This window comes from Procambarus clarkii, chromosome 5, assembly GCF_040958095.1.
Source record: "Procambarus clarkii isolate CNS0578487 chromosome 5, FALCON_Pclarkii_2.0, whole genome shotgun sequence".
NCBI classification, from domain to species: domain Eukaryota; kingdom Metazoa; phylum Arthropoda; class Malacostraca; order Decapoda; family Cambaridae; genus Procambarus; species Procambarus clarkii.
Window position 1 is genome coordinate 35,858,078 of NC_091154.1, and position 14,660 is coordinate 35,872,737.

The 14,660-nt window shown below is 35.7% G+C and overlaps 1 protein-coding gene across 5 annotated transcripts; it reads right to left on the minus strand.

Moving 5' to 3' along the window:
- Positions 1–1,290: 1,290 nt before the first annotated feature.
- On the minus strand, positions 1,291–11,488 carry Ppcs (phosphopantothenoylcysteine synthetase). Of its 5 annotated transcripts, none has more exons than XM_069301143.1 (6): positions 11,370–11,488; positions 8,572–8,598; positions 7,295–7,471; positions 6,340–6,541; positions 4,972–5,155; positions 1,291–4,456 (listed from the first exon to the last, which is right to left on the minus strand). In XM_069301143.1, the coding sequence occupies exons 1-6, from the start codon at positions 11,441–11,443 to the stop codon at positions 4,092–4,094; spliced, it is 1,029 nt and encodes a 342-aa protein (XP_069157244.1). In that variant the 5' UTR covers positions 11,444–11,488; the 3' UTR covers positions 1,291–4,091. The 5 variants fall into 5 exon arrangements, with proteins under 5 accessions (XP_069157244.1, XP_069157254.1, XP_045605392.1 ...); XM_069301153.1 differs by lacking the exon at positions 11,370–11,488 and adding an exon at positions 11,103–11,127; XM_045749436.2 differs by lacking the exon at positions 11,370–11,488 and adding an exon at positions 10,901–11,026.
- Positions 11,489–14,660: the final 3,172 nt, after the last annotated feature.

Sequence of the window (14,660 nt, forward strand, 5' to 3'; positions counted from 1 at the left end):
CCAACTGAATGAGTCAGCGTTGACCAACCATTCTGTGGACAGGGAAATGAACCAAGACAGGTTGTCTGCCAGGACGTTGGACATCCCCCGAATATGAATCGCTATGAGAGCCAAACCCCGAGAACTCAGCAGACGAGTCACCCAGAGCGACCAGCCCCAAAAAGCCAAGGACCGCATCGAACCCCCACAGTTCAGGCAATGACCCACAGGGGCGCAGTCCGAATGGAGCCGGATCGTCGATTCGCGAGTAAACCGAACCCTCCAAAGCGACATCCACACAGCCGCGAACACCCGCACTGTGCTGTGGGCCCAACGGAAGGACGGACTCTACCACCTCAGGCCGGCCTGGTGAGCACTGGTCACAAAGAACCAGCCAAGGAACAATGTGTCCATTACCACATCGAGCAAGAGCTTGGTTAGGCGCCAAGGCATTGAACCCCAAAAAACCTGAAGAGGAAGCCGACGTAAGGTACCTGGAGGCCAACCCCAGCGATCGTGAGAGAGGCGGAAGGGATGTCCCTGAAGGAACCAGAACAAATATTGCTACTGAAAAAATCCCACACAAACCCTCAAGCAACCGCCTCGTGACCCCCCAGAAACGGGAAGGCAAGACCACAGTCAGGCAGCTCCCCCTTTCCCCTCCGGGGAGTGGGGAGCTGCGCAGACAGCGGCGCGGTTACAGTTGTGACGTCATGCTTGTTTGCTCGTTTTTCTTTTGGGGAAGTTCTGTCCAACAGTTCAGCTTTCAGTAGCAATATTTTAACCAGATAGGGTTTGTTTTGGGATCCCTACCTTTCTGGGTGCCTGACCTAGTCTATGGCAGACACAGAATGCTTCCAACCACATGGGGGTTTCTACAGGTCATTGATCCTAGTGCCAATTTGAGGGGGGTCAGGTTCTGGCTCATGGTCTCTGGTAGGCCTAGAACTCCATTCACTTTGACTGATGCCAGGGTCTAATACATCGATATCAGCCCGGATGGCTCGGGGAGCCGAAAGGGCTCCTCCCAGAAGGTTTCTCATTGATACATCACATTAATATGATTTCTCTGTGCATCAAAATTTAAATTCTTAATGATACTTATGAACATAAAATTTTCCACTCTAATATTTTATTATGTAACTTTGGCAATGTTTTGAGTACTGCTACTGGGTCTCGAATCCCACTTTTTTGCAGAGATGTTCCAATGTCAAAGCTGAAAAAATAACATGGTGATTTAAAACAAAATAATTAAATGTTGATTTATGAGAATATATTTAAACCTATTAGATGTGTGAATGGCAAGAAAACTTGAGAATTCAGAAATATATTCTTATAGGAAAATTACAGGCAAGCTCCTGGATATGACTAAAAAATTACAAATTATCTTAAAATTCAATAATAACCTAGAGAATATGAAAATAAACAAATGAAGAGGAGATACCACTCATGCCACTTTACACATGGCACAGGATTGTAATAACATTATCCAGTCATCAAATGTTATCTGTAATGGTTAAAGCAGCTTAATGACATTCACTAGAAACTCCTCCATGCTTCCATATCTGGCCAACACATTAATCAAATCTGCACCTATTAAATATAAAAATATTGTACTAAATAACATAGCAAAATGTTATAATTATATAAATAATCTTATAAACTGAGCTGGTAACTATACATAGTAATTAATAAAAAAAATGATTCCAGTTCTAGTAAAGCAATAGTGTGCCTAATAGATACTATCACAAGATAAATTACAGAGAGTTTGTGAGTTATTCCCCCTCCAGCCTAAACAAAACGAAACATTAGCATCCCATCTGCAATTTCCTACAGATCTGGGTAAAGCATCCCGCTAAACACTGTAAATGCATAAAAACATAACAGCAGTAATGTTAAATTCTTTGAAGGTCCCTTAAAATTGGTAAAGAAATACAATATTACTTTAATGCTTGAATATTTAAGGTAGGAGTCCTTGAATTGATCACAACTGTGAGATGACTGGGCAAGATGAAGTCGAAGAACATAAGAAACCCAAGTTCCTTGGGTTTATCCAGAACACAATTACAAGTGTAAACGACACTCTGACAGAAGTATGTCACAAACATAGCTTACAGTACAAATTATTAACAGGATGCTTCATACAAGCTTACATATTTAATGAAACACAAATACTTAAAATTTAAATGTAATGAAATGGAGAACATAGATGACAAAATAACAATAAGAAGAAACTATTCCAAACCTTAAGTGATACCTAACATAACTAATACTGAGATGAAAACCGGACCACAGAGATGGATTCCTGTAGAACACTTGAATCCATGTATGCATTTAATACTATCCCATGTAAGTCATGGTAGGCACGTGCCTCCCAGCTTGCTTTAGTGCACACCAGAGAAAGTGATTCTCAGGGCAAGATATATTGTAATCATACATTTGACAAATTTCAATATCACAAGAAATACATCAGTGTAATGATGACTTAAAAATAATATGAAATAATATTGTTCCTAACATCCACTTAAAAAGGGTGAGGAATATACAACTTCCCACAGCAGGCCTACATTTGTGATGTTCTTGAGGTTATTTACTAGGATTATGAACAAAATATAATTAATTAGAGAGATTTATAGTAGTCTACATTATCCCAGCTCCTAAGTGCCATATTATCATCTTTACCCTCCTCATGAGGAGGATGTGGGTTTAATATATAGTTCACAACTCGGTACTGATTGTCCATTATGTATTGATTTGTCTACCGTGTATAAATATAACATCAAAAGGAGTGAACTAAACCGAAGCAGAAATACGGACACATGGTTACTTTTCAAATTAAATGTATTATCTATGAATCTATATAATATTGACTTTAGCTACATTCAAACAAGAACAGTATGGTAAATACTTCCTAATATTTCAACCAACAACCATCTTCATACCCTAAGGTGATAAAAGCTTACATATATTGCTTGAAATATTTATTAAGAGAATATGTGCATGTTGTGTGGTTATAAACTAGGAAACTATGTAAATAGACCACCACCTGCTCGCGCTATGAATAATAACCGCACCAAATAACCATGAGCCACTTCATCAAGTAAGCACAGGGAAAAAGGAAGTAGATGTTAGGAACTAAGACAATACATTATATGGTGTAAGCAAGAGGAAATTATAAAAAATATATAAACAGCAGCAATTCCTGAAGAGAGAGAATGTAATTTGAATAGTTATAAAACAAAAAAGCTAAAATATGTACGTGGCTGAAGTTAACTATCAATGGCAAAAGAAACATTTCTTCAACAGCAGTGCTTACATAACTGAAGCCTATTACTATATAATGGTATGAAACCTAAAGCTTGTTATTTCCAAGACCTTCATGGTCATTTTAAAACCCTGTGTTATTATTACAGAGTAATTAAATCCATTTGAGTTACAAAACAATTTGGCTAATTCAAAGCTTTCAATTACTGTATATGAATGATGCAACTATCACAATAATATATTACACAGTAATAAAATTCAGGCCTTATCTATGTTTCTCAATTTATGGTGGAAACCTACACACTAATTACAATATGATAAGTTTCCAGCAAAAAAAGAATCAGTCCAATATTGCTGTACAATAAGCAGCAACAGCACTAGTATGCATTAACAGTTACATAAATTTTTAACAAGTTTTACTCATAACTTGAGTATATTTTCTACTTGTATGTGGTATATATATATGGCTGTATCTAAAGCTTAATTTTATATGCATTACTACATATGAACATATTGTTTTTATACATCATTATTTCTACATTTCAAGAACTAAATAAAATATATTTATGATTACTTAAACTAAAATATTCACCATCATTTAAATGATTAAATATACAGTATACTGGCTTTAATAGATTCTAAACTCCAAAATTTCCCATATACTTAAATTATATATCAAATTTAAACTAGAGTTGAACAGAATATCTATTATTACCTTAAATTCTGTATATTGTAATTGTAATGCTACAAGTCTGATATGCATCTGTTGCCATTTCTTTTTAATTAAACACAGTACAGTACATACTTCTGATAAATAATCCTCTTATTGACTTGACATTTTCCAGGATTTAATATTTAATAAAGTTTTTATGCCTGTTAACCACTTCCTCTACAATTAATTTCTCTATTTCAATTTTTTCAGCTTTCTGGTGCTCCATCAACCTAAGAAGACTACTTTCCTTTTCCGTCACAAATGTCACTTCCTCCCGACGGGTTTGCAGCAAATTACCAATTACCAAATCATGTTTGTATTTTCTAAGTGATTCTGTTGCCTTTTCGATAAGCTTTTTCTCATCTGTTTCTAGTTTGAAAGACACAACATAGAGTTCTGGCCCCCACACTGACACAAGTGGACTTAACATCTTAGGGACTAGTTGGAGAGTAACTGTGAGTGGACCGGATGCAGACTGGATTTTGTGCTCAGCCATTTTATCTGTTTTCAGGAAAGGAAGAGTGCAAAATTATTTGTGCCAGCAGACACTCCTATTCCTTTAATAAGTATGCTAGTACATGTTCATTTAAAACATTACAATAAGCAACTAGGTAAAAACCTTATTATATTATAAATTGTTATGTGCAATGTTATCACACTATGCCTCTTCCTAGTTTATATACAGTGTAGTATGTTATGCATACAAAAAGTTTAATATGCATTGGTGGAAATGGCTCTGCAAACAATGATTAGCAATACGTATATGAAAATAATTCCCATCAGTGTCTATATGGAAGTAGGTAATAATAAGTGGTTTACAAAATATCATATGGACAATGTTGAAATTTCAAAGTTTGAATGCAATAAAGATCTTGGAGTTACAATTAGTAAAGATCTTAAGTCAAAAGAATCAATTCATAAATGTATGGATTAAGCTTATGCAGTTCATGTAATTATTATAAATATAACTACAGTATTGATAATATAAATTCACTGTAAAAGTTTTGAAACCCTACCTTGTGGAATGTAGAAATCTGACACTGCAGCAGCAAGGTACAAAAGGGCCTTCGGTGCTCGCTGTTGTAAACACTGAGTGGCTGCACGCAAGAGCCACAAATAGTCAGAGAGTGTTGTGAAATTCAACCACAGAATTCGGCTCTCTGATTTTACACGCTGATAGTCTTGCCAAATTGGGTGGACCTAGAAAATGTATAAATTTTTAAGCCTTTTATACATTTTTCTGGGGGAGACTCGGATAGCTCCGGGAAGCCTCCGGGTCTCACCCAGAAAATGGCGTTTCATTACATTCAATACTGGGGTTTTTCTTTTTATAAATATTCTGACAATTAGGCATATCTTAGAAAGAGTTAAACATGTCAACCAAGGGATAACATTATGGTGTTGACCCCAAGAATGGGTTGGCTCATAAGCACTTCCCTGCCATAGGGTGCTTATGAGCCAATACTCATATTGGCTTACTTGTATTGGCTCATAATTATGGTATAATCCTGAAAGAATGATGGATAGTTGATTTGGGACTATGTGCAACTACCTAACTTAATAGTGCAGGTAAACACAGTGTTACTACTGACCCCTGAGAAGCAGTCAAGCTCAAAATTATCAGAAACCTTTGGTCTCTGAACAAGTGCCAAGCATGGAACTAACTAGAGATACATGGGCTGTGAGGAAGAAAGTTGGGATGAGGGAGTCAGGGAACCACCAGGGTTTTACCAGAAAGAGGTATTTCATCACATTCAACCAAAGGGCTCTCGGAGGAGCTTCCTGAAACTAACTCACCACAGAGAAACAGCTAAAAAGGTACTTATTTGGGAGGAGGAGAGACAGCCGTAACTAAGTTGAGAAAGAGACTGAGGGCCAAAAAGCCCAGGCCAATGCCACACAAGACAGACAAGGATCAGTAACATTAAGCAAATACCAGGTTCAGAGAGATGTTGCAAAGAGCCTTGTCCCTTTCTAGGATCAGCTGCTGAGGCTGACCTAAGAAAGGAAGTTCCATTACTCAATTTTTATTTGGATTACTATATGCAACCAAGTACTATAGACTTCATACTAAGCAGACTGACATTCCTCACTGCTCCAAAAACTACTTAAGGTGGGAGGGATTATTTGTTACAGTTTAAATCATCCCAAAACAATCATATTAACACCAAAGGAACTCTACTTCTTCTAAACTGGAAAGCTGTTGCTTTACACTGTCAAGTAATAAACTGAAATCTCTTCTGTGAACATGAGGTATATTGTGTTTTGACTATGAAGGTCTGCTGTGGCTAGCACCAATAGTAACTGGGGAATTATGGAACAGCTCGAATACAATATTGTACTGTATAATGAAAGAAAATCATACACACAAACAACAATCTTACCTGTGAAGAGTGTATCGATGACAGCTGCAAAACTCCCCCTGGCACTTCTTGGAGAGCATCTAAGAGAAACCGTGGATCAAGGTGGCGAAGGAATGGTGTAACTGACTTGTCCCGATGAAGGAAGATAATAGCATAGCCATGTGCTAAAAAATACTCTGTGGAGGCTGCTCCCCGAGTCCCAGCACTGAAATTGTCTACAAACCTGCAGATATAAAGTCATACAAGAATATTTGTGCTTCAAAATGCTTACAATAATTGCATTTCATAATATCTGCCAAATTTTTATCTACTTTCTATGATATATACTTAGTTATACCTATGCACAGTATTTGTCCAGCCAGTATATTAGTATACAGTAATTCATTTTTGTTTTGAAATATTTGTCTGTATTTTAAATTGATTATAAATGCAATTTTTTTTTTACATAATTTCCAGACTTGCATTTTATATATTTAATATTTTGTTATTTAATCACATAACCTGTAAAACCTTATAATGGACTCTAATAAAAGACTATGAGCTAAGTAAAATGATCTGACTCATGGTGGTAATCAGCCAGCAAAATTTTGTTTATGAGATCAGTAGATGAAAAAGCAAAGGATCATGAATAGCTGACTATTAATTTTTTCTTGGTATGAGTGTATATACAGTAACAGACACAAAATAAATTCCAAGATGGAATGCCTCTAGATCTACTAACCTCTATGTCCACTCTAAATTTATTTCTGACTTCTTAGAAGTGATTTGAAGACAATAACACCTATAACTTATATATCAGCGTATTAAGCAATGCTTATATTACATCAAAATGTTATATTTTGCCAACGCTTTTTTGTTTTAATTAATATCAAAATACAGTTTAGATTTAACAGCTACTGTACTGTACTTAATATGCAATTAGCCATTTAATTCAATAATTACATTATACACAGCATACTAGTGTTATTTTCCATACCTGACAGTGTTTCTTTCAAAAGGGACTGTTGTGCCCCCAGAAGTTACAAGTGCAATTGGGTTCCTGTTGACATGCACCTGACAAAAGGCTTCTAGCTGAGCACAATTGATGTCATACCCACGGGGTGCTGGGTTCTCAGCAAAGTACTGCTCCCACTCATCCATACTTCTGGATATACTGCAAATAATTTATCGACAAATGATTTAACAAACTTTTTTACCGAAACCCTTTAATTGCCCTATGGGAATTAGCAAAGTATCTTAAGTTTGCCTATTGTAAGGATAGCATGTATCTGAATCTTTCCACCATCACCCACTTGATGGGTGTGAGGATGCAAGATAGGCAAATTTAAATTGTAAATAATTTGCCACAAATGTAAACTGTTTAGATCATTGGTGTCCAGTACCTGAACTCATTATGTGTCACTAAAACCTTTCTTCCTTTCACACAGAGAATGGGTATGGGATCCATAAATAGCAAAATAAAAAATATTCCACAAGTTGTGTAATGATGATGTTAGTTTGACAAATTGTGAACACTCTTAATAAATATGTTAAGCTCTATGATTAGTTCATATCTGTAACTTTTTAATGTAAAAAAAAATATTAGAGTTCAGTTCCTGAGACCATTGCATACCTCTATAACCTCTTCCACTTCCACTCATAGGATGGGTATGGGGTACACTACTACTCACAGGACAGATACCTGCTGGATACCTGCTGAATGGGGGTTCTGGGAGTTTTTCTACTCCCCTACTTATGAGCTCTACTCACAGGTTGACTTGTTAGAGCTTGGTCCAACAGTCTGTTGCTTGGAGCAGCCCGCAGGCCCACATAGGCACCACAGCCCGGTTGGTTATGGGGGGGTCTACTCTCACTCACATGGATGGGAATGGGGCTTATAATATGTGAACTGAACTCAACTTTATTAAAAAAATGGTAACTACTGTCTAAGCAAGTGTCTTAGAAGCTAAATTATTAACTAATTTAGTTTTATTAAGTTGTACAAAAAAGCAACTTCAGCAGCAGAAGAAATAAGTAAACTACTTTTAATGTTTGCAAATTAACTCACAAGCTAATGTTATAAAAGGCTATGTACTGTATAAATATTGTTTATACATTATCCTCACATTTAATTTTGTCCATGTTATGGATATGAAAAAGAAAATTAAGTGATTTTATGTTATGAGGGTGGCATAGTATGGCACAGATCAGTTACACAGTGCATGTACTCTATATGTTTCTCTTAATAAACTAAAAAATGTTATAGCTACAGACCTGAGTTTTGACGTGGCTCCTAACATTCTGTAAAAAAAAACAAAAATAGCAGGTTAAAGGGTATGTTAAGTAGACCCTAACCAAAAAACCTAAGGTTACTTGGATTACAACCTACTAAATGTTTAACAATAGATGGGGTTACTACTACTATAATGATTCAGCATCAACTGTAAAATTTCCAACTGCCCCTGTATAATATCACATGTTAGCATTTCACTAGAACAAGAAATCCAACATATCACAAAGCAGTTTGTCAAAATATATCATCTTCAAAATTAAATGGCAATTCATCTAATTTGTATATTATCTAAGTGACCAAGGCAGTAATGGAAAATTTTACCAATTCTTGAACATTTGGGTATCAGACCCAGGTCTATGAGTTATTCATTAAACAGAATGTATAAACAAAAAATATATTGAATCTCCATGAGTGCAGCTACAAAAATTAAATTTAATTGAAATACATTTAAACAAGAAATATTCTGAGAAATATCAAGTTTATGATGCTAATATATTATTTAAGTCTTGAGTTAAATTTGTCAATATTATTTGAGGAAGCTTTCTTCTGCATATTTCCAACAGACATTTTAGTTCAAATAGCCCTGACTGGTCAACATAGGGAAGCCTATAACATGGTTGGGAACATTAGGTAGGTCAAGATTAAAATATTAGAAAATTATGTAAACCTTATATAAATGCCTAATATGAGTATTTTAAGTTGAAAGTGATGTATGTGGATGATAGTTGCCTTTGCATAAAATATCATTGGTATATATGAGAAATTATTGAAAAATTAATGTGAACACCAGGAAGTTATTGTTGAGGAAAGAGAAAACAATTCATTCTGTGAAATAGATATGAATGAAGTGCTAGAAGTGGTTAATCAGTTTAAATTGTTTAAACACCTGCGATGTGTGACTGATATAAAGAGGAATTTGTGTTATTGAAGTTGAGAGTAGAGTAAGTCAGGAACTGAATGTGGTTAAAAAATAAATATAATTTTTGTATTTGGTCATTTCATGTCCACACTAATCAAAGAGAAGGAACATATCAAGCACTATTTCCATTATTATCAATATCTGTAAGCAGTAAACAAAGATTATGAAAATCAAATCATGTTACAGATGAGATGATACTTAAGAAATGCCCTTTTTAGGGGGAACACATGTAATTCTTTCTTGGAATAAATGACTCGTATTGTATTACATATCACATTTAATTTTGTTTCAAAATAAATATATATAAATACAACATATATAGAGTATAGTATTCATTACCTATACTTCTTATACTTATTGGCAATATATATTCCATTGACCTGTAATTGTCATATAAAATATGGTAGAGGTTTGATTAAGATTAAGAGATTAAGGTTTGATGATTAGTCTGTTCTTATTATGTAAAAAAAAAAAAAATGGTATAGTCTTAATTTACTAGTACAGCACATAAATTTTGGACATAAGGTTAACAGCTAACCACTAATAATAATAATAGGTGGAGGGGATCTAAACATCCCTTCTAATGCGTTACGTGTGCTTTCCTCCAAGGCTAAGGGTCCCCTTCTTCCAGCCAGAGGTATTTTCTTTATAATAGGTTAAATAAGCCTAATTGCTGCATGTAGCTTTTTTCACTCTTAAAATAAACCTAATTACCAAAAGTGCATAAATTTGGTATCATCACATTCTCTAATCGCAAGCCACCAAACTAGCCACAAAAAATCAGTGCCAGCCATTTTCTGCACACATGAACAGGAGTTGGGCAATGGAGACATTGCTGCAGTTTCCGAGGCAACTACCTTAGATTACCTGATGGTTTGTTATAAAGATTCTTCAACAACTATTTATCAGAGGTGATGTGCATTCTCTGATGTGGTTCACCTTTCCTCATAAGCAAAACAAATGTCACACCAAATATTATAACATATTTTATCAATTTCCTAATTTTAAGTTAAACAAACTGTCAACTAAGTTGCACCCCTAAATTTTGCTTCATTTCATTCGCTATAAATACAATGTTTCCATATCTGATGTCTCTCTTTTTGGAGGTTTAATGTTAAAAAGTTTCTTACATTATTGTTAGTTTTAAAACCAACGGTACACGGTTCCCTGTCCTAAAACAGCACACATGATCCCAATTAAATATAATATTCTTACAACAAAACACAAATAAACACGAACCTTGTCCTAAGAGTTAGTAATTTGAATCTCATTCGTTCTCTGAATGTTTCCAATATTTACCCCTAAAAACAGCACTAGGCGTTCCCTGAGGCACATGCATTGTGTTGGAGAGCCAACAAGTTAAAAAAGAGCAGAAAACAATACCAAATTACAAGGTAAAAGTTGAGCAGATTACGTTGAGACGGTCAACACCCTAACCCGGTTCATGGCCGGCGGATAATACTCCACCCCGGCGTGACTCACCACCTCCCCAGCTTTCGCCTCTCTCACCCTTCACAAACTGTACAGTCTATCTTTATTTTTTAGAATTGTTCGCTATGTAGCAGGATAATCAAATTACTTATCGTGATTTACATTTTTGATGACACACAAATTTAACTTTCAGTTACTAATTTTTTGGACGCAACCATGCTGTTTATCTGCAAACTACGAGCCTAAGATTATTTATGTAAAAAAGTATGAAGTTTAAATTACTTTTATTTATTGATTAGCCTTTATTTACAGCAACCGTTTACAGCTTTTATTTTTAGTTACTTATTGTATATAGTTTTGTCATAAACAACAGTTAATAATACTCTAATAAGTTGCGTTTGTCTTTTAACAAATATAATCTGAATTTACCTGAGGGCCACATACAATCTAATGGCTTCGACAAGGACATGAAGCCGGTGGCTTGTCAAAGGTCCCCCCCCCATTTGTTCTAAACGATCTTATATAATAGTATGACGTCTGGAACGCAGTGTTAGCGACTGTGTTAGAATGTCCCTTGTCCGAAACGCTATGCGTGCTAGTGGCTTTACAAGAATGTAAAATCATCAATGCTGTGTACTCTCATGACCCAATGTAATACTTCTTGTATATATTTAAATAAAAAATATACATAAATAAATAAATAAATGTTCCTGAACTTATGTCATCACTTTATCCACATCAACTAAATAATGCAGTTACCATCTGTACCAATGTGAATGATTTGTAATCTTCAACGGGAAACCATCCCAAAATTTATACACTTTATGTAAATTCTTCTGAATAAATAAATAAATAAATAAAGCAAAAATTCATCCTAGTAAGTCGTTATACTATGCAAAATTAAATACTGAGACCCCGGCCCACTTTAGTCTTCTCACATCACAGTATATTACACTATATTATATATATATATATTACAAATCTCTGGCGCGCCCCACTTAGACTACTGTACCCAAGCATGGAGACCTCATCTTCGGAAGGACATACCTACCTTGGATAAAGTTCAACGCAGAACGACAAAAATAATTCCAGAACTGTGTTCGACTCTCATACCAGGAACGTTTGAGGGCCAGTACGGGACTAACAATACAGCACAGCAGACATGAAACGGCTGATCTCATTGAAACATTTAAAATAATGAACAAGTTGGAGGATATTAATACAGATTCAATTAACAAATCAGATGGCATACTGACAACAGCTTCAATATATTAGTAGTATAAATGTCATCATGTGGTCTTAATAATAATAATAATAATAATAATAATAATAATAATAATAATAATAATAATGATATTTTATTTACAAGGTACAATGGTTGTTGTTGTTGTTAAAGATTCGCTACCTGGGACAAAGTTCCAAGTAGCACGGGCTATGGTGAGCCCGCAGTGCCTTGGTACAATGGGTTGGTGAGATTACATTAGTGTGATATTCTTATATTCTTGTAAACCACAAACACGCATACCTAATCCTAATATATCAAACACGCATACCTAATCCTAATATATCAAACACGCATACCTAATCCTAATATATCATGTAAGATGAAAAAGGTACATTGCAGAAAGGTTTTATATCAACACTATAAACTGACAGAGGTGATTACACTGGTAAAGATTAAGTACTTAATTAGTCTTAAGTACTAATATTGGGGGAAGTGATTAGTACAAGATACAGTGTGAATTTGAAGCACAAGGTAGGAAACTATGAGGATGAAATTAGGTACTTTTTGGTTTTACTTTTGAACAGGACATAGGTTGGACAATTTTTTAATTCATCAGGGAGTGAGTTCCAAAGACTGAGCCCTTTTATTTACATTGAAGCACAGGTTTATTTGCATGGGGTGTTAAGAGGTTGCATGCAATTGCCACATCGAATGATCTTCCCATCAGGGAATGTGTATAGGCTAGTAGGCTTACACAATTTCTGCGGATTAATGTCTCTGTAAATATCTATCTACATTATTCCTAGAATGTTGGGTTTATACTGATGAAAAACTGCTGTCATAGACGCATTTCCGAAGGAAAATAAATTCCTGATTCAGTGCGTGCGCATCGATCTTGCTTTCGTTGTTCATAAATGCCAACAAGTATCAAGTAACTGTGGAAGATGAGATATGTGCTGGCTACTCTCACTCCGCTGGAGCGAGTCTTATCAGACTTGGCACACCCTGCAACGTCTGGGTCGATGGCTGACCCCAGAATATCTATGCGGTAAATCCCTTCTTAGGGGCGTTGTAGAGCCCCTCCAGTGATGTGACGTGTACACCTGGTTACCATGCTCGGGTCCCCTCCAGTGATGTGACGTGTACACCTGGTTACCATGGTAGAGCCCCTCCAGTGATGTGACGTGTACACCTGGTTACCATGGTAGAGCCCCTCCAGTGATGTGACGTGTACACCTGGTTACCATGGTAGGTGCCCCTCCGGTGATGGGGTGTAGCTCGGGTCCCTTCCGGTGATGTGACGTGTACACCTGGTTATTGCAACGTATCGGAAAACGAATGAAAAGAAATGAAAACTGAATAATCTCATGGGTGTGTGGGGAGGTATAGAGGTGGAAGGGAGGTGTGAGGATCATTTTCAGGGGTCAAATACAAATTCTTCCTTCACCTATGGAAGAGGAAGTCTACTTGGAAGGATTCAATTTACATGAGATTAAGATTAGGATACAAATATGTCTGGCAATACGGTGTTGATGTCAGTGAAAAAGATAAGGAGTGTAAATTATGTAGTATGCCGCACGCCCACACCTTAGAACATTATGTATTAGTGTCAACTTGTTGATAACTATAGAAATAAGGAAATAAGTAGTGTACCACATCAAATTGTTTGGATGTGTGATAATGGTATAGTATACTTAGTATACTTAGGAGCTACAAGAATTTTGCCCCAAGAGTGTAACACTTATATGCTGTGCTTCCTATTTTAACCTGTAATGTTAAATGGGATTCTTGTATTGTGATTTGTGTATTTGTACTCACTGAATTTGTGCGCCCCTTGAGGGACTTGAAGTAAAGGGGCTAGAAATAGCCTAAGCTACTCTATCTTTTTGAGATGTATTTTTTCTTGTCTCAATAAACATACTTGAACTTGAACTTGAGATCAACGAGGAAAGTAGAGAATGTAGAAGTAGAAAAAGTAGGTTGTAGAAGTAGAAAATGTAGAAGTAGAAAGTAGAAGTAGAGAATGTAGAAGTAGAAAAGGTTAAAGATGAAAGTTGCTGACACCATCCATTCTGGTAAATCATATACAAGACAAGGAATGGAACTTGTCTGTACAAAAATATTATCAAAGGTGTTTATGTATGAACTGGAAGCATGTACTTGTACATGAAGGAATCTTTAAGTCAGTAAGCTCAGAGGGCTCTCCACTCTAGCTTTCAAGATAAGAAGTTTTAGGGAACCGAATTAAAGACAATTTACAAGCATAAGTTAATCAATTATATATTTAGTATTATATCATAATATTATAATTCAAGCAGTTAAACTTTATGTTCACTATGTCAAGATTAATAAACAAGGTGAGTCACCACACAAGAATTTGAGCACACTATGGCTGACTGTCCCTGAAAATCACACAACACCTTAAGTTGGAAACACACCAAATACGTCACCTTAAAGTTTATTCACCAAAGTCTCTGGAACTAAGTTGCATAGAG

Coding starts and splice junctions, on each gene's coding strand:
- Ppcs (XM_069301143.1), bottom strand. CDS start 11,443: ATGGGGGGGGGACCTTTGACAAGCCACCGGCTTCATGTCCTTGTCGAA. Junction 7,472..8,571: donor GGAGCCACGTCAAAACTCAG/GTCTGTAGCTAT, acceptor AATTATTTGCAG/TATATCCAGAAGTATGGATG. Junction 5,156..6,339: donor CATCGATACACTCTTCACAG/GTAAGATTGTTG, acceptor TACATTTTCTAG/GTCCACCCAATTTGGCAAGA.